Source organism: Sinohyriopsis cumingii, chromosome 16 (genome assembly GCF_028554795.1).
Source record: "Sinohyriopsis cumingii isolate HCF-2022 chromosome 16, ASM2855479v2, whole genome shotgun sequence".
Lineage (NCBI taxonomy): Eukaryota > Metazoa > Mollusca > Bivalvia > Unionida > Unionidae > Sinohyriopsis > Sinohyriopsis cumingii.
Window position 1 is genome coordinate 71,423,659 of NC_142976.1, and position 27,721 is coordinate 71,451,379.

Genomic DNA, 27,721 nt, shown 5'->3' on the forward strand with positions numbered 1-27,721 from the left:
CTTGCATCCGAAGTAAAGATGATATGCCTTCTTCACTTGAGAATTGATACTTTTCTTCTGGTTGGCAAATGTCACTTCCCCACAAATATAGCAAAAATTGTCCGCGGTATTAACACACTTTCGAGGCATTACTGTTCTTTATTGTACGTAAATGGATAAAATAATAAGTTTTATGTAACAGTAGCTTGAACTGTCTCGCACAACGTCTAAAATATTTTAAATGCTGAACCTATCTGATTGGGCTTTATATAGTACACTGCTTACGTCAGCTTCAGCAGCTGCCTGGCATTAGTATAATAGGCCTACACATGTATAGTACACTGCTGACGTCAACTTACTTCAGCAGCCGCATGGCATTAGTATTGCATTGCATCAGAAAATGATGCAATCAACTGTGGATGATGTGAGCATGATGGTATTATGCAATGTTACATCATTATTCCGGATGTTGCTGCAGTCCTACTGGAGAAATTTACACAGTGAAACATAGAAAATGAGGTATATGAATATCTTCAAAACGAGAGCCAATACAAATTTTTCACGGTTATATTCGTGTTCGGCACACCAAAATACTACAGATTAGGGCCTTTTCAAGTCAGTAATGATTTCACTGTTGACCAGTGTTATTTGTTTATCCCTTCAGGAGAATTAGTGATGATTTTCAATATATTCATTGTGTCAGCAGTATTTGAGATCAAATCAGTACCATTTTCATTTGGACACAGTAGATATCAGAATTAGCTTTTTGATAAAACTATGTTGATATGATATTTCATTAAGGAAGAGTAGCAATAAAAAGATTTTCAAGATGGCTACTATGGTCGACATACTGGATGTCAAAACGGCACCATTTTCACTATGTACCAACATCATAATTCATTCATATTGAATATCATATCGAGATACATTTTATTTAAGGCCAACTAGGCACCATAAGAAATCTTGGGGTAAAAAAACCATCTTGATATCCATCGTGCTTAGACCATCAGTCAAATTTCTGCGTGTAGCCGCGTTGGCTTAGCGGTGAGTGCACAACCGAAAGGGTACGGAGTCGAATCCTAGCACCGGACCAGCCAGGGTCAGCTACCTTGTTGTGTCATTGGGCACGTTGCTTTCCTCCAATCGCCTCGGCACTAAATAACCTAATTGATTGGCCAGAAAAGAAGTTACGGGAAAGTCATACAATTCAGACTTCTGTGTACCCCAATTGGGTGATCAATTTACGATCAATCAGTGATAGTCCAGACTTTCATTATATGTCTGTGCATTTTTAGGTTAGTACAAGACTGCTCTTGAGATGCGCCGACTAACATCAATCAATACATGTCTTTCGACGGATTGTGCAAGCTTATCCGCTCTGATACATTTTACACTGCAGACAACAAGCATTGGGAAATATGTTGGGATGATGAAGAGGTTGGGTTGCGCAAGTGGTGGATAACTTATATTGCTATCGACATTCATGGCAATGTTGTTTGCATATTTAAGCCTAAGAAACGCATTGCACACGACAATGCAAGACGTGAACCTCCGGCCTTGCACTTGTGCCTCATAACAGGAAGTTGAGACATTTAACAGGAAGTTGAGACATTTAAGCAGCTTTACGACAACAAACCTGTCCAGGTAGAAGCTCAGCCACCAAAGTACAGAGCAGCTCAGCGGCGAATGGCTTCGTCCTAGCAAAGTTAAAGAGATGATCATCTCCATCAACCCTGCCAACAACATCGTGAAAGACCTCCATACTACTGCCCTTGAAAAGGCATACACGGAATTGGTTTGAATCACCCGGAAGGAGCCTGATGATCTTATCCGTGAGCTGTATCATATTCATAATATCAAGCCAGGCTGTTTCGGTTCGGCGCTGAACCGAGAAGCGCTACCGACAGGTTAATGGATGGATGAAACAGCTTTTCAAAGAAATGATCCTACGGGTTTCGCTCTCACACTACAGCCAAGACTCACTTACTCTCTTGGGCCACAACAACTGTTTTTATTACATAGTTCCAGAATAACCTTCTTTGCATTCGCATTCTCCGCACCTGTACAGCTATGATAGTCAGACTGCCATCTTTGCCTGTGCATTCTAATTTTGGCTATCCGCAGAGACCGAGATGGTCCATTTTTTCCTGGCCGCATTTTCCTGGTGGAGGTTACAAACATTGACCCCACTTAATATCCCTCAAGACAATACTTTGTCTTTGGGCACAGTACTAATGTATGCAAAGGAAAGGGGATTGAATTTTAAATCCTCAGATAGCTTGTTTCGCACAAATTGTGCTTGATAATGCAACGAAGATATTCGTTAAGCTGTACTGCTCTGCTCGCAGATCAGTGACTGCGACAAAGCGTACGTAGCAAATATTGTCTACGGACTAACCGCAGACGATATAACACGGTAGCATGTTGGCAGCTCTACCAAGACAAGAGCGAGGTCTTAGCATACAGCAACAGCCCCCCTGCATACAGAGCTTGACGCAGAACTCCACCTAATTATTGACCAGGTACAGCAAAGATATCTCAGAAGACTACCGGCCGATATCGCATCTCATCCTCAACGGCATGCGCATCCTGTTCTATAGGCTTCTTACTCATTGACCGACACTGTGGTTGCCATGGTTACGTATTGTATCTACACAATTGTGGGGAAGCATGATACTAACCAACGTTGTCTAGGGGTAGGCTTTCAATTTACAGAAACAGACCTATGTAGTGGCATGAGATGGGGCACCTCCGTATCCATGACATCATTTTGCCTAAAATTCCACTCGCTTGCAAGATGGAGGGCCTGTGGTAGCTGTATGTTCACGTATATCTGTCCTCGAGAAACATCAGCGAATTACTATGGACTACAATACGGACGACAAGGGTGATGCCAGAGTGTAAGAAGCAGACACACCGAACCAATGAACAGCAAAAATAAAGACGACTATCTTGCAGTGCTGCCGAGTGGTAGAATATGAAATAAGGATTTTAGTAGACGAACTTCCGGCGATCTGACACTACTCATTCGATGACTGGTACACTTCTTGTTACTGAGTCCATTCCTAGAACAGGTAAAGTCGACTTTGCCTTTGCTGGCCAAGGTAGCAGGCAATAAGCCACTCGCAATTGTCCCTGAAATACTCTTTGTGATGATCTAGCTGGATAAGGCTTTGACACTGTTGCGTTGCACATGTTTTTGAGCCTGCGTCCAGCCACTTCAGAGAATGACGTTCCGGCAGCTTTTTATGGCTGGCAGCAATATTGCCGTCTTGCTTGCGTACTTGTGCCTTGTCGTGTTGACTAACAGCAATACGTGCTACGATGGTGGACCTTTGACTCAGTGTACCGCGAAATTTCCTTGAATTGTTTCCCAGTGATGAACTGAACCTCGTGCCCGCCTACTTTTTCAGTCGTTTGTCTACATCTCAGACGATATGTGACATCATTGATTTTTAAGATATAAAACTGCTTCACCTCCACCACATCTTTGGACACTTTTGCATACTGAATACAGCTGCTGCTCATTAGCCTTGGAAAGACGCAGCTGCTGATAAACCTGCTGACGCACTGGATGAAATTGAACTGACTGTATATAGTTGCACCCAGCGCTGACGACCACAAGTGAGACATCCTGCTGAAAATCAACAACGCTGCCATTTTCGAGCAGGCCAAAATACTCGTAGAGACCATGAGTGAAAAGCCGAGCAAAGCACTTGTCGCCATTAAAGAGCTTGTGACGTTTATCTCCAAAATCGACGAGATCTCAGGCAAGGATGACTTAGAGTGCAGACAAGACGACATCATCGTTTATGACAGCGTGTCTTCAGCATCGATCCACACCAGAGAGCCGACTTGTACTTGGCTCAGCGCCACGCCATTAGATACCAAAGGTAGTTCAAGGCAAACCGAGCATGGTGGCCCTTTGTGTGCTGTAGGCATGGACTGGCACGAGTTTCGTCGCTTCTTTTACGAGAGAACTTCCATACCCAACAGCTGCGTTACCACAGATCTAACCAGCATAGGCCCAGTAAAGTTTTAAGCTAGCCTTTATAAGGCGTGTGTTGTGTCAGATTAAATTCTTACACATTATTTTAAAGACTATAACTGTTTCGAAATATGTGTCATTTACCAAAATGGCAAGCGTGATAAACAAGATACGAATACTAGCGGAGTATGTGGCCCGCCGTATCAAGCTTAGAGATATGCTAAACGCGTACCGGATGACACATTCGAATTCGCAAAGTGCTTTTCACCTCTGATCAAACCAGTAAACGCCACCGCTTAGGCTACTGCCCACGTAACAAAGGCCGTCGATTAGATCCGTGAGTATGTTCGAGGCGTATTGCAGGCTGTCCATGGCAGCGTAATTGAACCTCAGTCGGCGTTGGAAAGGCTGCCTGAAGGTATCAATGCTGCTTGTCAGTGCCACCCTTACCTGAGTACAGGTCATCCATGCACAGAAAACCTCAGAAGTTTAAAGTAAAAGGGCGCCAGTATATGGAGTTACGTGCGATATAGCTGCATGGGATGAGATACCTGGAAAACTAAGAAGACCTGCTGATGTTGAAGGAAGATAAACGGTGAATTCTAAATTACATAGAAGACAACTGGCCAACATGCAGTTAAAAATGCTACCACGATCCCCTGATACAGCGGCCCGGACGAACTTACCAAACGCTTCGAAATGTTGATAGTCTTTTTGGGTCAGTAACACGTCCCTCTAGCTAGCCAATGAAACAGATACCATATGCTACCGCCTGATAAAGGATAATATCATGGAGAACGTTACATTTAGAGCGCTAATTAAAGGCGTTCATGGCGAGGTTTATGACTCATATGAGAGTACTGTCGGAACGGCAACATACATACATGGACACAAACGGTACGTTCGGAATAATATTAAACCAATAGGTGAGGACGTATCGGCCAGGCTTTAGACCATTCAAGCGCATACTGTCCCCGACCTAGACATATGGTGTCAGGAACCTAAACAAAATCCGACGTTTGACATCTTATTTCTCAAGTCAGTGGTGGCCCCCATGGGATGCGACCTCAAGATTGCCCTGGCTTCAGTTTGAGTCTACATCAGCTGACCGAACATTTGCTCCTATCATTTTGACGATCTTCAAACAATACCTTTATGTTTTCTATCGACAATAGCGCGATCTCAAAGGTTTTAAACCTACCAACGAGTAACTATTAAAAAGACGTTATGAACCAGGAAATCTAGCGACAGATTACAGCCCTGAGGGGCGACGGTACAAAAATTAGCATTCGTGTCTAGGAAACATTCTTTTGCCGCACCAATATATGACAGCTTTAAGTATATTAGTGGCTGAAAAGTTGCAATGATCTTATCAGTTTGCAATGTCATCCCCGCAACGCATTCTTCTCCGAGTCGGCGTGCAGTCATTTTGCACACATTATGATAACTGACTGTAACATAGTTTCGGCTTCTACCGGGAACATGCGCAAAGGGCATCTTTTGCGCCAAGCACACAATTGCGCGGGTTTATTAAGATACCGACGATGGCGACATTTTCCGCAACATTGCTGAAGCCGAAAGTAGGGTCGCACTCTCAAAGCTTGCCTTTTGGATGCAGTCGCTGGTGGCGGAGACAAAGCTGCTCAAATTAATTTAGGGAGGCATGAGTACATTGGCCTTTCATGTCAATACCACAGAAGCCCAGCTCTCGGTTATTAACGGAAAGTTTTCCTGGCAAATTATCGCTCAGCAGGTCATTACCGCACTTCCACGCATATTAGTTGCATTCCAGGATGTGACATGGTTAAATAACCACGAGTGTAATCCAAAGGTATTTGATAAACTTTATGTTTCTGGGGTAAAAGACCATAAGAAACCCTCCAACGAAATCCTTTTTGACAACGCAAGCAACAACGTAGCCCGCACTTACTCTTAAATACTCATTTACATTAGAAGCAAACAATACATGGACTCATGACTCCTTATAAGCCAGAAGGACTTTACTGGCCTTTATCATATCTACTACTTCAACGTCGAACGCATCAAATTGGTCAAGTAGTCTGTTGTATACTTAAAATATCGCGTCGCAGATTGTAGTTGCAAACTACAAAGCCGTCACTGTCATTCTCTGAAAAAAATCACTGTTGCTCAAGGGCAACGTCGGGTGAATGAAAATCATCGAAGCCCCCATATAAAACACCATTTAAACAACATTGTGATCTTCGGTGCGAGTGTTCTGTACTTGGGAAACGCAGGTGTTCCTGTATGATTCTTTTGGGTACTATTTATTCTTGTCGCTTTTGTGCTAGTGATACAAAAGTCTTTTAAGTAATGCAGCATTGTAATTTGTGTCGGAATATATATGGGCGACTGCCGTGGGCGCCATAGGTCTTGGGGCACCAAGACAGCTGATAAAAATCATATACTGTGAGCAATTTGGCGTCAATCATACGACCTCTCATATGTAATTATATGACATTGTCCTTCGTTTTGGTAATCCAGTTTAAAGTCTCCAATAAACACATTAAAGAAGTAAAATAGTTTAATTGTCGCACACTTAATGCACGCGTTGCCGACTAAACTTGCAAAAGCCTAACTTTAGGGGTCAAAGTCAACTGGTTAAACGACGGAAGCGAACATCTTGACTCTTTATTCAACAATAATGTGGTAAAATTTCAATGATTGACTTCTTTGTAATATTTGCTTGGTACTCACTATCTGTCCTGCAAATGGAACAATTGGGAAGAAAGCAACTTATCCTCGAGGCAGCATAGATCAGAGTTTTAAAACAAAATACGCTCAGGCAGCTTATCCCAGCCTGTAATTATCCAAAAATAAGAGACATAACAATTAACCCATATTATCACTCTCCAATATATGTTTGAGCTCCAAAGGGATTAAAACTTTATATATTCAACCGATGTTTATATTCAGAAAATTTATATCGTCTGACTTGACCGGAAATGAACAAGTGGTACGAATTTTAGATTTAGTAAGTCTGCTTGACAAAATATAAATAAATTTTAATTTGGTAGAGTGGTATAAAATGCCACTGTTGAGTTAAAATACTGATTTATGAAAGAAAAAAGACTTTTGTAAAATAAATAAATAGTGTAATGAAAGTAAGACGCCCATGTGACCCTGATATAGATCACTTGACTTAACTTAAACGTAGACCTGAGAATCCCATATCATTTACTACTGAATTGTTTAGCATAATTCTGATGCAATGTCTAACAGTTTCGACTCGATGCGATCAACGATTAGCGTGATATTTAAGTTTAAATGTATATGTCAAAATATTCTCCTCTGTCCTATGTGTGAGGAGTCATTCGGGGTAGAATTAAATTGTGTTCGATGGAGTGTCCATTCATATCTATCACAAAAAATTAGTTAAGAAACAACGCAAGAATGTTTTGGGTCTCGATTTAGAAGTAAACGTTTATATAACATGCATAAAATCTTCCTTATTTACACATTTCACTGTCAAAATTCCTTTTATATGTAGTGTTATACTACGAATGTCCTCTGACCTTTGGATCTCTTCAATACGTAAAAGCAATATTGTGAGTGCGATAATGCATCTCACTTTCCTGATGCAACTGCCCAAGTCTTGTACTTGGATCCTGAAACAATCTTGGCAGCTTTATGGTCCATGTGTAGGCTATTTTCATCAATATTATAAATTGCATTTCGTCTTTCCTTCAGATTATACTTGGTAGAATCATTTACAACTCACGAACGTAGTGGTCAGTTGCTTGTCCTACTGCCATTTCAATCATCTTTGGTTTTTGTTTGCAAACATTTAAATCCGGCCATTTGCCTAAAACGTTGTACAATCACTGAAAGCTTAATGGGGCCCGTTGATTGTAATTGAATCTGCATTTCCTTTTTCTAACCACAGTCCAAAACCTAATCAGAAGCCAAATGAATTTTTCTTAAGTATTTATAGCTAATCTCAGCATCGGTTGATAAATGATTTGCATGAATAGATTATGTTTGTAAAGTTGTAACTGGAACATCATACGTTTTAGCAGCCATTTGCACTAGAATAATGTCTCTTATGAAGGCAGTATGTCTATCTTACGGGTTCAAATGATCGTAATAGGATTTGATTATTCTTGATCTAAATGTTTTTCGAATAACAGAACTGCAATAACTTCAGAGCAAGCTACGTTATATGGCACTAAGGGTTTACCATAGTTTATTGCATACGCACGAATGGACGCTTTGATCACGTGGTATAGATAAGCAAAGACAGTAGACAGTAGATGCAGACGGTAAATCTAGTGAAACTACTGACGATAACTGATCCTAATTATTGAATATCTGTTATGTGCTGAAAAGTGGAATTGGGGGGAGGGTCAAGATGACAGTTGCAGTATTTATGTTGCAAGCATACCATTCTTATCTCCATCTCGATGAGAGAGAGAGAGAGAGAGAGAGAGAGAGAGAGAGAGATTCTGGCGAGATATTCATATACAAATCAATGCTAAACATAAGGATAAACGAACTATTTTAATGAAAACCAAAAATAGGTGATCAGAGTTGGATCGGAAATATGGCTTACTGAGTGGCAACAAGGTCAGCAAATCAGATGCAAGATTAAATTTTAATATGCTTGGATCTCGCTCATTTTCGAACCCAGCCAAGTTTATGACTATAAGCCCAAAACGTTAATGAAAATATTGATAAAACATAGCTTATCAGAGGTACCAAGCTCAGCCAGTATGATGCATGATCATTTTATTAGCGTGCTTGCATTATTTGACTGGTCCGATATCGTACTGATATAAGGATATATTGGAAATTTTATCCAGCAAGATAAGAACTATAGCCTTTGAAGTGGTAACTTTACAAGATCTTGATGAAAGGGTTTATTTTAAGTCTGATCAGATTCGGGCTTGAAAGAGGGCCCAAAGAGTGGTGACGAGCTAAGCCAATTGGATGTAAAAGTATCTTATTATTATGTGTAGATCTCGTTGTTCAATATCGAATCCATCCCTGAATTTGATGATATAAGCCCATACTGCAAGTCTGATCACTATCTGATCAGAAATCTGACTTTCATTTGGATGACACGCGCAGCCAATCAGATACAAAATGATCATTATTATATACGAATCTCACTCATTATCAAACTCCTCCTAGATTTTGATGATATAAACCCATATTCCAAGTCTTATTGAAATCGGACAAGAAACATGGACTCCGAAAGTGGTAAGAAGCAATAGTTAATGGACGGACGCATCGGACATGACGCACGAAGGACGGACGTATGAGGCACGACGCACAAAGAAGAACGGACGAAAGGCATGGGGCTATACCATTAGTTTCTTGGCCTTTTAGGCAGAGAAGCTAAAATATGTGTGTGGCCGCCAAGTTAATTTTCCAGAAAATATTTCTGACAAGAACGTTTACAAATTTGGAGATTTATCATCCTGTTCATAACAAGTTATTCCCATGTTTATAAAAATGCATGAAATCTATAAAAAAAAAAAAAAAAAAAAAAAAAAAAAAAAAAAAAATTTTTGGCCATATTTCGAGGAGTGGCGGAAATCTTCAAGCTTTTGTCAATATTTTACATTTTAATTCCGATCGCGGAATTAAATAAAAATATAAAATAATGTGAAACCATTTCAGCTAGATGTAATTATTTATCTTGTAGAAACTGCCACATTGATTCCTTTTGTTTATTTGCAGGAAGGCATATCACAACGTTTCATACTTCTTGTTCTTCTTCTATATTTTTCTGGGGTTGTTTGGATGTTTGATGTACCGTATCAGTCGTAGTGTGTTGCTAGGTCTAGCTTTCCTTGGCAGAATGGACAGATGTTGTCTTTTACCTGGATATGAATCGTTTGATAAAGGTAAACAAATGGCGAATGTATCCGTTTTGCATGTTATTCTATTGATTTTGAAATTGGTGGAATTCCTTTATACATTGTGGAATTTTGTTGAAATGTCCATGATCAGTAGATGCAAACATGTGTACATTTGCAGATTAGAATTGAATAAAATATTCATTTTGAAGGTAAAGACTTGGACGTGATCCTAATACTTGTTTTCATGTAAAGCAAAACGTTATCGTAAAAGATAAACTTGGCTCACAATCTTGCTCTTAAAAAAATATCCCACAGCCAAAATTTAGAATTTTGTTTATGTGCATTCGAGGTACAAGTTTGTTCATTTTTCATGAAACCTTTTGTTATCACATGATGATAATAAATTTAAATAATGTTTTATAAAGCATTTTCACATTATTTACTTCTTCGGTCTATTAGGAAACCGTATAAGTATTAAGATGGAGAAGAGTTTGTTGAGTTCTTTAGCAGATTGTTGCCTTGGGATTTGTGACACATGCCTGTGATCCCTCAGTGTGAAGACAAATCTCAAAAAACTTCGAACCATCTCAAAATCTCACTCCTTTAACTTAATGTCGCATTGTCTGATACATTAAGCTTGTTTTTGGCGATGCAGTACTCTTATTATTGCGCTTTCCATGGGAGTGATGGAGTATACCGTCTTATAATGAAGTATATGATAATTATAGCTTTTCTGCTACATACTGAATTGTGATCCTTGACTAAATTAGCTTTATGAAAAGAACCGTGTTATAATGAAGGACTTTATAGTGAGTTAGTGATGTATTTTGAATCAAAATAAAATACCATGCAAGTGTTTATAATAAGGATTGATTTAGTCATTATCGCTTGTATACTCCATACAATCTGCAACCAATTAAGGAACTAAAAGTGAAGTTAAAGCGATATTTACTTTTATTTCCAAATAACTCAAATAAGTGGCGTTGGAAAACTCATGGCACAAAATTTACGTTGATCCAAAAGTATTTAAAGTTACATTTTACAGTAAGAAACTTAAAATGCTTCACAGGTGTCGTGGCAAAAATAGCATTTTATAGAAATCTCGAGAAAATGAAGACATGAAACAAATACTTAATTCAGATTCGGACTAGAAACGATATAAACTAGAATGTTCCGTTTAGGCCACAGTTTATCTGAAAATATCCCAATAAGAATATCCCACTGCAGAGTCCACGTTTTATTTCGCTAGAAAATAAAGCAACTACTGTAAAACTGAGCATAATTGAAAACTAAAACAATAAAACTGACCGTAATATAGAATGTGATCGGATGGATGGACGAACATGCACGTAGACGCAAAAAAATTTACTTTGTTGAACGTCGCCAAGGCATGCTTGACAAATTTAATTCACTCCCTTGGGAGCTAGATGCTAACCCCTGTTATTTAGGATGTGCAGATTTTCCCAAAATATATTGTGGTCCGTATGGTAATATATCAGGTATACCAGTCTTTGGACAAATTGGTTACTTCTAAAAATAAAGAGAAACATAATTTATTCCATCATATGTATGTTTTTATAATATCTTCATCAAAATTCCTATTTTGTCTGTCATTCACGTGTTTTCAATACGAGGATAGATCTCATGTGTGTGTGTGTGTGTGTGTTATTTTGGATTTTTAACGTAGCTTTAAACAATTCTTCAGTCATATCTCTAGGATGTCTGCAGTGTGACAGTTTATAGTGATGTCTAGCACTGGGACATCACGCCGCAGACACGTAGCAGCATGTCCCACCCAGTCACATTATCCTGACACCAGGTTGACCAGTCCTAACACTAACCTCTTAATGCTGAGCGCCAATCGAGGCAACTGTTTGTACCATTTGTTAAGTATTTGCTCTGACTCGGCCGGGGTTCGAACCCGCGAACTCCCGCATCCAAGGCGGACGCTCTAACAACTAGGCCACCCGAGCGGCCACTCTTGGAGTAGAACGAGATTAAAACACTGATTTTCATAATTACCTGTAGGTGACTGCAGTACCTTAGTGCCAGATTCTTGTTTCCTGTACCAAACTGTTGTTGCTGGGAACAGTTGTGATCATGAAGACCACTTTCGTAAGCTCTTTTTGGTGGGTTTTCTTAGTCAAGACTAGCTACCCAAGTTGGAGAGTAGTTTGCTTACACTCATGGGAGACAACTTGCATTTCCTTTTTTTCAGGTTACACAAGTTACATTTCTTTCCTCCGATTAGAAGAAGCGCACCAGCATCCTGTGCTTGTGACCTTCTGTGACCTTCTTCTGGACCACGTGCATCAAAAGAGTGATGACAACACGATTAATTATGGTGCAATACGACCCAATCGACCGTCAAGACTCAAGACAACCTGCAATGCACAAAGGATGTGGCTCAAAGCGTACACTATTCTACAGAACAACTTATATAATCAAAAGCGGGAAAAAGAGAACGGTACCAGGGAGGGAGAACAGTCCAATTTTGGAGCAAGTCTTCTTTGAAAATAAAACTTCCTAAGAAAAAAATGAAAATACAAGGTCAATAACGTCAAACCGAAGCCTCTAACTGACCGCGATTTTCTCTAATTGGGTTAACTCATTTTGTTACGTTATCTTTGTCGCTTGTGTTTTCAAATTTGTATGCGTGTTTGTTTACCAACCCCGACACTCATTGTTGGTCGTCACCCTCCCTGCTGCTGTTTCTTAACTAAACATTTTATCAAGACCTACACGATATCGCGACCGAGCATCATGTAAATTTATCGTGATAAATCCGTTTGGGGTAGCTTGCGCACGTGAAAAGAAGTTTTTGAACTTAATCATATGCATATCCCCTGAACACCAAGTCTGATGAATATTTCGCAGAGTATGTTAATCGACTCCATTAAACACAACAAAAATACTGCAGTTATCTCTGATCACTTTAGGTATTTGTGTATATCGTTGAGTATTATAAATCACGTCTGTGTTTTTGTGTCTGCATCGAGAAAATATTCGAGCTGGATTTGATTGTTTATCCAGCATCACATCATCGTATACTACGTAATTATTAATAAATCCATCGAGGTCATCTACAGATGGGGATTCATCAATATCAGTGATAAAATCAATGATGTCATTACCATCCTCGTCCAACAATTTTGCATTTTCATTAAAATCTTTAAGCACATCGTAACATCGCTGATCATCTACGGATGGTGCCACTAAATATATTTTACCCCAAGTGAGCCATCTCATTATCAGATTAAGCAACAGTTGCGCCTTACCAGACCCAGATTGACCTATGATAATTGCTCTGATAGAATTTGGTAGCGCTGGATGATGTCTTACTGGCTCACGCTTTCATGTCGCTGAAAAATAAATGACATCCATGTTGTACAAATATAATAAATAATATGGATCTAAATTGTATTCAATGTATAGCACCAACCCCCACAAGTTAATTAACAACAACAATAGCAAGTGTGTGAAATGTGTTCCAAAAAATACAAATTTATCTCCGGACACTAAGTGTCTGGCGGTGATATCGCTGCTTCACTGGGAAAATTACCAGGAGCTTCATGGACGAAATAATCAGGAGAAAAACATCTTCCTGGATATAATTATTGTGGTCATGGAGCCCGACTTGATATCCGACTTGACGAGCGAAATCAATCAAGACCTGGAGAGTATTAAATAAATGCGACTGACCAAGCATGTCACGTTCATGACGTAGTGTATAAAAATAAAGAATTACAGCAACGATATATATTGCAGATGTCAAATTGATTCACTCGTTAAATCCCGTTTCTTTTTAAAATCTCTTAGAGAAAAACTTGCTAGCTGCCTAGTAAAATCCACGATGAAAGGTAAACTAGTATTAGGGGCTGGTAATTAATCAACCGAGTATTATTATTGTTATTATGGAATCGATTTATTATAACCCAAGAGGATATTATAGGGGTATAGCAGCGATTATTATACGCTCGGTGAACAAGCAAATGTCACACATTATTTTGCTTCAAATTGGTTAGCACGACAGGCAATATGGCAAATATATTTACCACCACCTAAACAAATTCAGTACACACATTTTATTTCAGCACTTCTAATGAGGTTAATCAAACAGATATTTTGGTTTTACCACATGATACTGTGAAAACAGATAGAGATAAAGCCTGCACATACAAATACGCGTTAACTGTCGTTGACGTTGCAAGTAGATATAAAGAATCAGAACCACTATCAACCAAAACAGCAACTGAAGTTGCATCTGCTTTTGAACGTATTTATCAACGAGGATCCGGACCACATGGTGGTCTACGATGGCCACAGTTTCTACAGGTTGATCCTGCTAAGGAATTTCTTGGTATAATATCATCTCTGATGAAAAAAAAACATATCATCAAAATCAGACGACGACATACAGCAATTCATCGCGATCAGGCAATTGTTGAACGATTTAATTGAACACTTGCTGAGCGATTGTTTGGATATCAATATCCGCAGAAAATATCCCTGAACAAAGTTCAGAAATATTTGAGATCTCGTGAATAGGTTGCAAGACTACAAAGTGCAATAGCTGCGTTAAATAATGAAATTACTCGTGCAGTTTTTATGAAACCCATCAATGCAATCACAAAAACACACAAATACAACGACAGGACTCCTTCGCATAACAACCAGTACTAGGTAATGTGACTAAGATATTTATATGAACCTGGTTAACTTGAAGGTGGTAAGAAAAAGCAACTGATCCTATTTGGAGTGTGATGACACATACAATTTCCAGTGTGGTAAGATCCACGAGTAGACATGCAATCTACATACACGGTTCAAGTGCCCCTCAACGTGGATTTGTACGTGAAAAATTACAGGTAATTCCTGAAGACACACAATTACCACCGCGTTCACTTTTGTGAACTGGCGCCTCGACGTCGATTACATTCAAGATAGGTCGGCATCACATTTTCGCGTATGTGACCAAGACTACTATTAATTCTATCTACGGTAAATTGTCTTTGATTATTATTTAAATATTGCTACAACATTACTCTGTTACAGCTCGCACAATGATTATTCTGATGTTGTTTCAGAGTCATGATAAAATCAGCATCGAGATCAATGTCGCGCTTATTTTTTTATCACATTGCTGATAATTAGCTAATTTTTTTCTTACTACATCATCACCATTGCCAGTAGTTTGATTATTATTTACTGTGAAGTCTATAATAACCCTTCGCAGCTGAGCTATTCTTCTGACTCGAGACACTGCAGCATAAACTAAGTTTGACCATTCGATACAACGATCAACAATCCAAATATTTGTATAAGAAATTGTTAATCCTTGTGACGAATGAATCGTTATAGCATATCCTAGAGTCCACGGAGTTTTGTCCATCGTTAGCGAGCTCTCAACAACACTCACATGAACTAAAACAATATAATTTAACACAAGATTTTGTTTGCTACCGCATTCTGGAATTTCAACGTCGATATTTTGCCGTCGAGTGACTGCTGGTCGATTACACAATGGTACATGTAGATTTAAAAAGTTGTCTTTATGTAACAAAAATAATTGTTGTTGAAGTGTACCACGAACTATCTTTCTACTTACAACTATCAGATCATCTCTATAAATTCCAAAAATCATTCATGGTGGTTCCTGGAGTTATATCACGCATTATTTCACAATGAATTTTATTTGGTTGTAGTTTGATTAAGCTCTCTTAATTCTGGATCAAGCGTTCTATGATCATCGGTTATTTTTTTGTAATAATCGACGAACTTTTTCAGCCACTTATGTGTGCATGATCCAACAAAAGGTGGCGGTTGACCATGATCGCCACACATTATCAAAGTAGTATTTTTTCTCAACAACCAATCACGAAATAATTGTAATGCCTCCTTCTACACTGTACATATTTCATTCCAGATAATAATCTTTGGAATATATTTTTCACCCATTCGTTCAGGAGTCCATGTATCTTCCTTTCATCGGAAGAAGCTGTGATCAGTATGAGATTTGACTCCTCGTTCGTTCATTTCTCTGGCGAGTCTATGTGTAGCGGTTAACACAACTATATCAAGTCCAAAAAATAATTCGATCACACGTGTTGTTTACCAGAACCATCTGTTCAATTAAGATAAACAGTCTTATGTCTGGTCACAGGATCATATACGAATGGTGTTGATGATAATTATGATATTTGATTATTTCTTAAATGAATATCCTTAATTTCAACGTCGACAATAACTAAGTATGTTTTCTTGTTATATTCTCCATTCGCCCCATGATGCATCAGGGCCGTTAAATAGTTGTTCTAGCAATCCTGTATTTTATTTTATTGATATCAAATTAATCTGTGGCGACTCTAACCGCGGAATCAGGAAATCTGTTTATTTTCGATAATAAATTTATCGAAATGTACGCAAACATTTAAGATCTTATATGAATAAAGTACAGTGACTCATCATCAGTGTAACTCACAGTTGTACCTAATTTAATTATGTTCAATAAATTAACATTACTTCGACTTATAAATGTGTTTCTCTTCGTTGTATCAACAATTATAAAATCTAGTTCAACATCATCTATAATTAATCTTGTACAATCTCGTTTATGATCATATGAACCTCCTTGGGTAAATTTGCCAATTATTTTTCTGCCAAGATCTTTTGCGATTTTTTTTTCTAAAAGTCTGTTATATCAGGATGTTTGTCATCACAATACTTCTTTCAGTGTGGTAACCAGACTTGTTTCTGTGGACTAAATAATACAGTTGCTTCACTTACAATCAACGATATTGAAATTTTTACATAAAGCATATACCGTAATAAAACTGATGGAGAAAACCGCGTTCGCTAAAATGTTTTCCAAACCAAACAGCGAGAATTGGATGAAGACCTTCGGCAAACTTGAATGAAGTAATTTGTGTAAATCCAGTTGTATCAAAATCTGGCAGAGGTCCATTAATCGATACTCCGGTATCTCGTGTGTTGGATGTCCAAATCGCTTAAAATATTCCGAACATTCACCCATACCGAGAAAACTTACGGGATAACATGCAACCATATCAAACGAGATAATATCCTTATAATCGTTTCTGGTATTCCACAATCCACAGTGTCCGAATTCGACACAACTGCGTTGTATTTCTTTAAGAAATGCCAACCGTGTTGGGTTCCATGAATTTTCCTTCTTAGCGAAATGAGCAGAAACTGACGGAACGGTGAAACAATTACTCAGTAATTGTTTAGTATTGGCATAGGTATATTTCAACGCAAGGTTTATCATTTCTTCGTGGAGAGTTTCTGTACGATAAATATCTTCATTAGGTCGTACAAACTGATCATAGTTTTCATCATCTAAACTTTCAAACAGCCACACGAATACAGGATCCATTTTACTGATATTTCGGATAAAACCGATCATACCACAGTTATAAAACTTAACAGTTCTATCTCTTGGAAATATTATTATAGCAGAAGTCCAAGCATTCGCATTATGATCAACGATATTTATCGGAGCTGGTTTCTATACATATTTTGGCTCATTTAATACTTCTCCTGTTATTGTTTTTACCGTTATTGGGAATTTTAGTAATTTTTCTAACTTAGCAACATCATATATTGTAGCTCCTTTATCTTTGACTGATTCAGCCCATTTGTGTATTTTTTCAAGTCATAGATCTGTTAGCTTATTTCCAAGTATCACGTTTGTAAAATGTTCCATTACTCGTTCAGCTACACAATTTAGTATCGTAAATTTCATAGATATTAACACTATGTTTATCAATGAGCGGATATAATGCATAAATAACTACGGTCGCAGGATACGCTCCTTCACACTATAGTTTGTCAATACCAGTCAACATTCCTGGTTTGGAATTTTTATTTAACGTAACAACATTTTCAGTGTGAAGACGGAGAGGGTCGCGCTTGTCACGGATAATCCAAGTATCGTGTTGCTTCGCAATCAATTTCACTCTAAAATGATATCTTTGATTGTCGAGATAATTAATGATCGTCGCCGCTCCTTGGTCATTCATTATAGCATCGATACCACCTTCGGTGTCGCGCATGATTCTGAATGTTGAACACATGTGATCCGCGCCATCGTCGCGAAAATTATTCTTTGCGCTACGAATACTTTCAATCAGACTTTTTTATTCGTCGGATCAACCAGAGCTCGCCTCGGCAAGTCAGGGGTTCTTCTGTCAAGATCGAATCCAGCTTTAGAGGATTTAGTCGCAAATAATTCCTCAAACTCTTCCATATATATATATATATATATATATATATATATATATATATATATATATATATATATATATATATATATATATATATATATATATATATATATATATAAAGAATACAAATCATATGGCGGGACAAAAAAGTATTATCTTTTAAATGATTCTCCAAATTTGCTTATCAGTCACCCAATAACCTATAATTAAAACTATAACAATGAAATATCCAGTATATCATTTGCGCGTACATAAATTTACATAAAATAACAGATGACGCTATAGCTCATCGATTTCTAGGTCAATATAAAATATATTTCAGCATCCGCAACAAGTCATAGTCATGTAAAGTTTGACAAAGACAACGGTTTGTCTGTTTTATTTATTTGACTTGTCTATGTTTTGTATTTGCCTTTGAAAAAGACTCATTAAGAGTAGAAAGAGCTTATGCTAGCTAGATACTAGTTTTGTACTGTTCGTAGTCAGTTTGTTATATATATATATATATATATATATATATATATATATATATATATATATATATATATATATATATATATATATATATATATATATATATATTGACTGACACCAAGAGTAACTGTAATTGGCTAAGGATCGGTTCTTCAGTTCCTTGGAACAAAACTTGCGTAAAGGAATTATATGACTTTACCTACAAAGCGTACGAAGATAGGACCAAAACCGTGTTTGAAATGTGGTATTGGGGCTAGGAGAGAAAAGCAGTTTTGTGTGCAGTGTGGTGGTAAAAATACTGAGAGCTAAGACGATATTATGAGAAAAGAAATAACGCAGGCAATGACAAGGTCATGAAAAAACGCTAAAGACTAACTCGCCAGATTTTGAAAATAATTATTTAGATAAATGCTATTATTTTATATGAAAATGGGGCAAAATCAATTAGTGAAACATCCCATCATCGAAAGTTATGAAGCATCTCGAGATGGTGTAATCAGGAACTGTCGACTAGAAAACCAATCGGTAATGTCATTAATATTGGTTATCTCAAATTCAATGATGGGGGAATAAAATGTATGTTTGTCATACAATTTATCTATAAATGTTTTCATTATCTAATGGAAAAAGGTTTTGTGATCGACCATATTAATTCAGATCCGAAATATAATTACTTGGGTGATTTTCGAGCTATCAGACAGAGTAAAAGTAGCAAATTTGGTGGTACTGGGAAATACAATAAATTTCCCTGGTTGGTTAAATCTACAAATGTAGAGACCGGTGAAGAAATAATATTTCAATCAATAAATGCGGCTGGTAAATATTTTGATGTTTATTCAGCTTCGGTACACTTTGTCGCGAATAATATTACCAAATCGGCTCATTCGAAGAAATATAAACAAAATATAATATTTTAGTAGATCCCGATTGTGTTAGAAACAAACACTCTGGACTAAGGGAGTTAACTCTGTCTGGTAAAGATAGAGCAACTAACAATTTATCGCCTGTATTTTACAACCTTATTCGTTTATGAATGGCCATTGTTTTTGGTTACTTTTGTTCCCATCATGTAGTAATTAATATAACCAAATCGGTATTGTCAAAGAAAAACAAGCAAAATATAACTTACTTTTGAAATATAACTCTACTGTAAGACAGAGAAATTCAACGTCAGTGACTTTGTCATTGGAGTAAGTTATAACTATGTCAGGTAGAGCCTGTGCCTTATAAATAATTTTTATTTACTGATGAATGTTTTTTGGTTGGTTTTTTTTTATAGAAACGTTATCCTTATTTTTCTGAATCTGTCAGGTTTCTTGCTTCCTCTAGATTTGCCAGCGATAATAATCAAGAAAAAAATACAAACAGCGAATAAACCACGCCCATTGCGTGAGCTACTTTTGGATTTCTAAGTATTGGTAAGCTGATATCGCGTAAGACCCGTATTATCGTTGGAGTTTGAGCCATGCTCGAACTTGAAAAGAAAAAGTAGACCCTCCCACCATGTCAGCACGTAGTGGGTGCTCGTTTGCACTCCCCGGGCGTGTGTGTGTGTGTGTGTGTGTGCAGAAATCTGTTCAACGTTGGAAGACCCCGTTTGTATGTTGTGCCGTCTTAGAACTAAGATTGTAAATAATGATGTAAATAGCTTGATATACTGTTTTAAATATGCTACTATATGTATTCTGTCGTCCTTAGAACTAAGAATGCATATAATGCTGCAAATAGCTTGATACATGTTGTGCCGTCCTTAGAACTAAGATTGTATATAATGCTGTATATTTGCTACTCTAGATAAGATTGTATATAAAGATGTAAATAGCTTGATAATGCTGTAAATATGCTACTATGGTTAATATTGTATATGATGCTGTAAATAGCTTGATATAATGCTGTATATATGCTACTATGTGTTGTGTAAATATTTTTTAATTTAACCTTATTTATTATATAATGAATTTCGAAAATATTAATGCTATTATTTATGCAATTAAAAAGTCACAAAATACTGGTATAAAAATTTCTGATACTGGGAAAATTATTTGTGATTTCGAATCATTACCACAACGAAATTTTGAAGATAGATATACACTACCAGCAGAATACAGATTCATTAAGCTGATTGAACAATATATGTTACAATCCTTGGCGACAGTCAAAGATACATAAGTGGAACAATTCGTATCATTCGCAGACACGATTGGAAAAATTATATCAGCATTATCTCACGAAAACGAAACAAAAAAGATTGTGAAAACACGTGTAAGACAATTGAAAAAGATGATGTCACTGGTGAAAGTGAAAAAGAAAGCTCTGTCACCAGTGATCGAGGTGTTTGTGAAAACAATGTCAGTAGCAGCTAAACAAAGTAAAAGTGTTAACGAATTGTGAAAATGAAGGTGTTAACACCGAATAATAAAGCGTGTAATATTTCTTCTGATTCAGATTATAATATTTGTTTGTTCTTGACACAGTCAATGGTGAAATTATTATCATTATCTAAAAAAAATTATGCCTTGCCTTTGTCCTTGTCCTTGTCAAGGGTATAAGATTTTTATTATTTTGAATACCATTTACCCCAGCAAATTATGAGATCTAACTGATAATTACGAGCTTGAGTACCATTTGCCCCAGCAAATTAGGAAATCTGAATGAGAATCATTAAAAACAAATTCCGTTATGATATATTTATTTAGTATTTGTGAAATTATTATTATGCAATTTTTTGTTTTTCTGTTTTCGATGAGATTCTTATTATTTTGGGTACCAAAATAATAATGGGGTACATCAATTTCAAGAAAATGTTTGATAATCTGAAAAATTATGGGTAATACACCCATCAAATTTATTAAGTTAGTTTTTTATTCTGAATAAGATTCAATGATTTTAGCATTGATATTTATATTCATTCTGATAATAACATTTATACAGAATCAGATTATAATATTTTTAAGCTGATCAAATTCAATGCAAGAATGTGCATAATTTAGAATCTGATATCTATCGCACACTATCGTAATAATATGTTCTCGCTGTACCTCATTTAACTGTTCCTGCGTTAACAAACATTCTTCATCGCCGTATTCATTTATAATTACTGTGCGTGGAATTGTCAATATTGTTCTCACGGCACTTTCGAGTATCTCTTTGTTGTATATAAAAACTCTCACGTGTTGATACATTATTTAATACCCCTTGACTAAATCAAGGAATAATTGTTTATGAGTTCGTAGACTCGGAAACAGATTTTACAAAATCCTCTACGAAAAGATCTTTGCGATCTTAATATAGATTTTTATTTAAAACTTGATATCGCAAATCAAGTAAATTTCCGGTCTGGTCAGTAATTTTGAAATGAATCCGTGACAATAACGAATTATGACATCGCAGATAAAATGGATTAATGGGTTCTAAGTCAATGAAAAATCCAAGGGGTGCTTGAGTTGTGAATTTATATAAAATATATCCCTGTTATCAAGATCTACTTGATAGCTTCCATCGATAGCATCACATACAAGATTAACTGCTATCGTTGATTTTATATTAACAATTCCTGGTGAAATATGACGACTTCCACCGTATGTATGGTATGTTTGATAATATTTGATGTCGGGGTTATTTTTTTCCAGGCGGCAACAATCTTAGGAAATATTTTGTTGATAATGTCGTTAAGTGATTTTTTATAGCTCGTTTGCGTTAAATTCTGGTACTATGAATGTTGGTAATTGTTCTTCTGTAATTACATATGCGTCGAGGAATAATTATTTAATTGTCGAGACATGAACTACTCTATCAGCACGGTCAGTTACAGTTTCAATGATAATTTTATTGACAGACTCAAGGTCGGATATAACCGGGTTTAAATGTTGCATTGTTGCGATGATCTGCTGCTTTGTATCGCCGCTGTAATATTCTGTGACGCTTGAAAATAAATTTTGCAGTTGCTCAAGCACGCGTTTGTATTCTGACTTGATGTCGGAAAAATCATTAACATCTTTTTTGACGATTCCGTCTTTATTATTATACTTATCGCAATAAAAACCAATTCTAATTACATGAAGCTTTGTACCATCAGACACAATGAAAGTAGATTATAAGATTATATAGAACTCCATGGTTTTCTTTTTCGATATTCTGGAAGTTCTAAAAATATTCTGTTGTCCGTGGAGAAATCAACACGTTGTATTTTTCATGGCCCTTGATAAACAGGGGCTATCTCTGGCCATCCTAAGACACTTCGGATTGACGATTGATATATATATATATATATATATATATATATATATATATATATATATATATATATATATATATATATATATATATATATATATACGGAATAATCTAGCGAATTTATTTCTCTCGCGGCTGATAGTGTTGGTTAGTGAACAGTGATATCTATTTTAGATTCTGCGCTGGAATTCATTATTTATATGTTCAATTTGAAAACTACCCGTAGGTATACTCCCAATAATCCAGTCTTGAGTTCCATCTGGTTTACTTTTTATACGAAAATACCAATGAATTATTTGCTTGCTTCACATCGAATAAATTTGATATAATATTTGGCCAAACTATGATAAACTCTTAATTGTGCTAGTGCCATTTGTTTCGCTGGAATTGCAGTTGGAAAATTAACGCTGAACTCAGGATTGGTTGAGCTTGCTGATATTATCGTGGTTTTCAACGGTGTTGTATTAACGACATTATTTTTAAGCCCATGATTTTAAATCCCGATTTACTAAATCATTCGTAGATTCTGACACAGTAATTGCTTCGTTGTAAATCTTTATCATTTATGTGAACTCAGTCTCTGATATTGTTCCATCGCTAAGGTCTGAAGATATCAACGAAGATAATTTGGCGTATGCTAGCGTTGCTGTATGTAACTTTATTGTATACTCATGCAATTTTGTATTTGTACATGTATATATTTTTGGTGATGATATTAAGAGCACTAGAAATTGGTGTTCCAGTTGAAACACAAATTGTTTCAACTGCTGGTGGTGTCACTGTTATTGTTGATAGCAATACACCGGTTCCATCGATAACAGCGGATGCTGCATGCACAATTATGTCAACGACAACTACACGTCTGCGATATTTTTTACTTTTACCGTATACTCCTCAACGATATTTTTCAGTTTGGTTTGCCACTCACATACTTAGTTGTATCTGTAATGTTGAACATTGATGGGGGGAGGGGCTCATTATATTTTAAGTAGGTGGTAGCTTAGCGACTAAATCAAGACACCAATAGTACAACAAACCTACATTTTCTTCGGGTTCCACCACGAATGTTTCCTCGTCGTTTTGATCCAACATCACTAACATCGATACAGAGGATCCAGTTAGTGGATAACACCATGAAATTGTGGTGGATATTGTAAATGTCGTAGTACCGAGTACTGAGAACCTGTACATACCGGTAACCTCAGCGCGATGTTTGATGGGTTTATTTAGTGGTGCTATAATGCTGAGCTAGACGCTTCTGTATATATCACACTGTCGGTGATCTTTCTGATGTCAGAGAGTTTAATACCGATTACGTTTTTTTTGTTGAAAATTTATAAACGATTGTACTTGATTAGAATATTCAGATCAAAATCTGTTCATTCCATCATTGATTGTCATTAACGAGTTCGTCATCGGAATGTTGCAATCATCGACGTATTTCTTCACTGCAGCCTAATCGCTTGATTCTGGTTCTCCAAGACCAGTAATTTTATTATTAGTCATATTGAGAGAACCAGTCGTTCTATCACCTGTAGTTATTAAACGATTGTTGATCTCAGTTCTGATCTTGTTGTTGTTGCTGTCTACGTATCTTTGTTTTGCCATATCGTCGTCGGCTTTTGGTTCTCTCACATTAATAATTGTATTTTACTCATGTTGAGATCACCATACATAATATCTCCAGTTCTTCTGATGCGTCCATATATCTCTTCCATGCGTGTTAAGACTGATTCCTCCGAGTTTTTAATTTTACCGTTTTTAGTAAAGATCACTAGATTATCTTCCGTCGCATCTGGAACTCGCAGAATAATAACTGTCAACGGGATATTGCTCGTCTTTAATCGTCCTTGTTTTTCCTGAAAAACGACGACTTCATTTTGGTCCACATGTGCGGGACTCAAAAGATTAGCGAGTTCATCCTTGACCTCGCTAATTGACAATTGACAATTTTAAAAATTCTTTTGGTGGCACCAGTCCATACGAATCGAAATAAACAATTCCACGTGGATCAATCGCGTCTGAACCCAATGAGTACCTTTTCCAGACCTTCATCGAGATTAATGATACCGGTTTCAACACGGTTTGGTAGTTTTGGTAACTGGTCACGCATAAAAGCATCTGAAGTTTTTTATATTCAATCGCTTAGCAGCATCAAAAGAAATCAAAATTGGACATAGGAAGGAGACGCTTTGCGTCTAACCAAGTGTCCCGGGAGGTCTCAGACCTTGACCGTACCACGAGTGCGGAGTTCCTGGCAGTCTTAGACCTTTCCCTTTTTTTGGAACTTTTTATTCCGTGACCTGTTGCTTTCTTTAGTGCCACCCCAGCAGCAGTTCCGACAGCACCAAGTGCAGCTGCTGTTGCAACAGCTGGGGATGCAGCGGATATTAACGCTGCGAAAGCGGCAAGAAGTGAAATATACCACCCGCCTTGATTGAGTCTTTAATGGCACCCGAAGAAAGATTTAGTCTCACGCCGGTCTTTGATTGTTTGGCTTCATTGAAGTGCCTGAGTTGACGTTCTAACAATGATAGTTTATTATCACCACCTTCGATTTGTTCTTTTTTTTAGTGATATTTTTATTCCACAATTCCTTGCTGATACTGACTGTAGGTTTTTAGTCTGACCTGGAGTCAGAGTAATACTAACGTGATGATATGACATTATATTATCATGAGCGATTTAATTACATGTTTTCTTCTGGCGTCGATGACTCTCATTCGTCCATCAGCACCTTCAAGTAGCATCGCTTTATCTAAGAGTATAACAGCGATTGCTCCGTAACCATCAGCGGGTAGTCGAGCGACACGAGCTCGGAAGTGTATATCAACGAGTGACTGAACAAATCCAATGTTCCAGTGAAAAGTAATAGATTGGATATAATGTTGTGAAATCCAGCTGAGATATCTGCAAACCAGAATCCACATTCTGATTACGACCCATAAATGTCATCAACTATTGATAAGCACGTGCAACATTATTGTTCTCAAAATTCAGCAACATTTCTTCAGAAATTTCTTGATGTTCATTTATCCTCAAAGAAACATCATTAACTCCAAGCGTATCAAACACCATTGGATTTCGTTCCTGTGATTCTACTCTTGTATTTTCCTGAAGTGCGATGAATATATGTCGTGGTGCTGACACCCCCTGCTGTGATGCTATCTGCCATGTGAATAAACCAGCAGCATTACATTGAATACTGTCTGTGGTCATCATCAACCATGATAATGTTGATTTGCCACCTTCATCCATGAAAGAGTATAACCGTTGTTAATCGGCAAGTGATGAAGTCATTACTGGCATCCACAACCACAGTTTTGTTAGTGTTACTTTACCAGGACCAACGGCATCATCATCACGCCATATTGCACCTTTGTCGGTGGATTTTCTAACAAGTATCACAGTGTGTTCAGCGCTAAATATAACCTTTCTAAAAATTCTACAGAATCCAAATATATGCGATAATGAAATCACACATGCGAACTCTTCATCGCCGTTCAAGATTAATCGACGTGATGCGAATCCCAAGTTGAAGTTTTCATTCATTGATGTAACTTCAGTTACAGCTGCATTTAGTGTTACGTTTATATTTTCTGGATTATCAGTTGTATCCTTTGCAAACATCATCGTTGGATCAGCGTGTTTTGCAAGGCCAAGTATCGTCGTGGCAAGGTCGACTTTTTACAGGCATGATTCAATATTCTTTCCGTCAATAATATATGCGGCACTGTTAAATAACGCCGCGACACCAGTATTAACAAATGCAACTCGATCACCAGTTCCGTATGCTGTATCATCTGTTCTCAAAAGTCTACATTCGATTTCAGTGAATGCCTCAGCGGGTAAGAAATATCTACTTGTATCCTGAACTTACAACTCGATTCTTCCTCGTGCGTTAGGTACACGTGAGTCATAAGAATAATATTGATAATCACGCACTGATTCATCCTTGAAAACTGTGCATCCATGTCAAATGCTGGATCAGATACACGTTTAAACATTCTATTATATTTGTTATCGTCTAATACGAAGACCACATTCTGCTATCATACTAGCAGTTATATCTTTTCTTTTTCTGACTATACCGCAGCTAACTCTGCAAGTGTTTTATTTGCAGCTTGATTTATTCTTTTACCAACATTTGTAGGCATACTTTCAGTGCTTAGTAGTTTTACTGGATGTGGTTTTCGTCGAATTAATCGTGCTAGTCTATGCTTGATTGCTGAGAATGCTTTACTAACAACATCACCAACAGCCCCAATACCTTTATCACGAACAATATCACTAGATTTCATTGCTAATTATTTTGCAATCGGTATTGATTTTGGGGCTATCCTTCTAAATCGACCCTGAACAACATTACCGAGTCCATCACCGTAGATCGCTTTGTACGTTGGTAATTGCTAATTTATCACCCTAACCATGATCGGTCCACGTTGAGCATTATGTATGATCATCTTATTTTATTGTCACTGATCTAATTACATACCCTCGATCATTCGGATAGTCATCGACAATTTCATCAGTGAGAGACCGATAAACATTAATGTCCGTCATACCACCTGTAAATAATCGTTGAAAAATAGCAGCTGCTTCATAGATGATTTCTGGGGAATTATTACCGGCTCGTCTTCCACCAATGAGGATTTCTAGCCGTTCAACATCTGCAAGGACGTTATTGGGACAAATTTTATCGGATAACGGAAGGGGTTGTATTTTTGTTTTTACACTGTCAGTGGCAAGACATTTTCCGGATTTTTTGCCTGGTTGTTTTAATACTGGCTGTGGTTGTTGTAACCGTGTAAGATAAATGCAGTATATCTTGTATCACTATTTCGGGCCTGATCAACTCCGTAGTGTAAGCGAAATAACCGTTTGTACCAGTTATCACGGCTTACAGTATCATTAACGTACTCGGGTTTCAAAAACAGATCTTTGATAACAACTGCGCACGGCAAACGCAGATAATT

General features: G+C 37.2%; 2 protein-coding genes across 2 annotated transcripts in view; both read left to right on the forward strand.

Moving 5' to 3' along the window:
• Positions 1-16,106, forward strand: part of LOC149780752 (stimulated by retinoic acid gene 6 protein-like) — a 176,746-nt gene extending 160,640 nt beyond the window's left edge. Inside the window, exons 15-16 of the mRNA XM_089937823.1 lie at positions 9,671-9,837; positions 12,011-16,106. Of these exons, the coding sequence (XP_089793949.1) occupies positions 9,671-9,837; positions 12,011-12,306 (463 nt within the window). The 3' untranslated portion in view covers positions 12,307-16,106. The remainder of the gene's footprint in view (positions 1-9,670; positions 9,838-12,010) is intronic.
• The window catches only part of LOC149780753 (stimulated by retinoic acid gene 6 protein-like), a 205,759-nt gene that overhangs the window by 53,839 nt on the left and 124,199 nt on the right, over positions 1-27,721 (forward strand). The window lies entirely within an intron of this gene.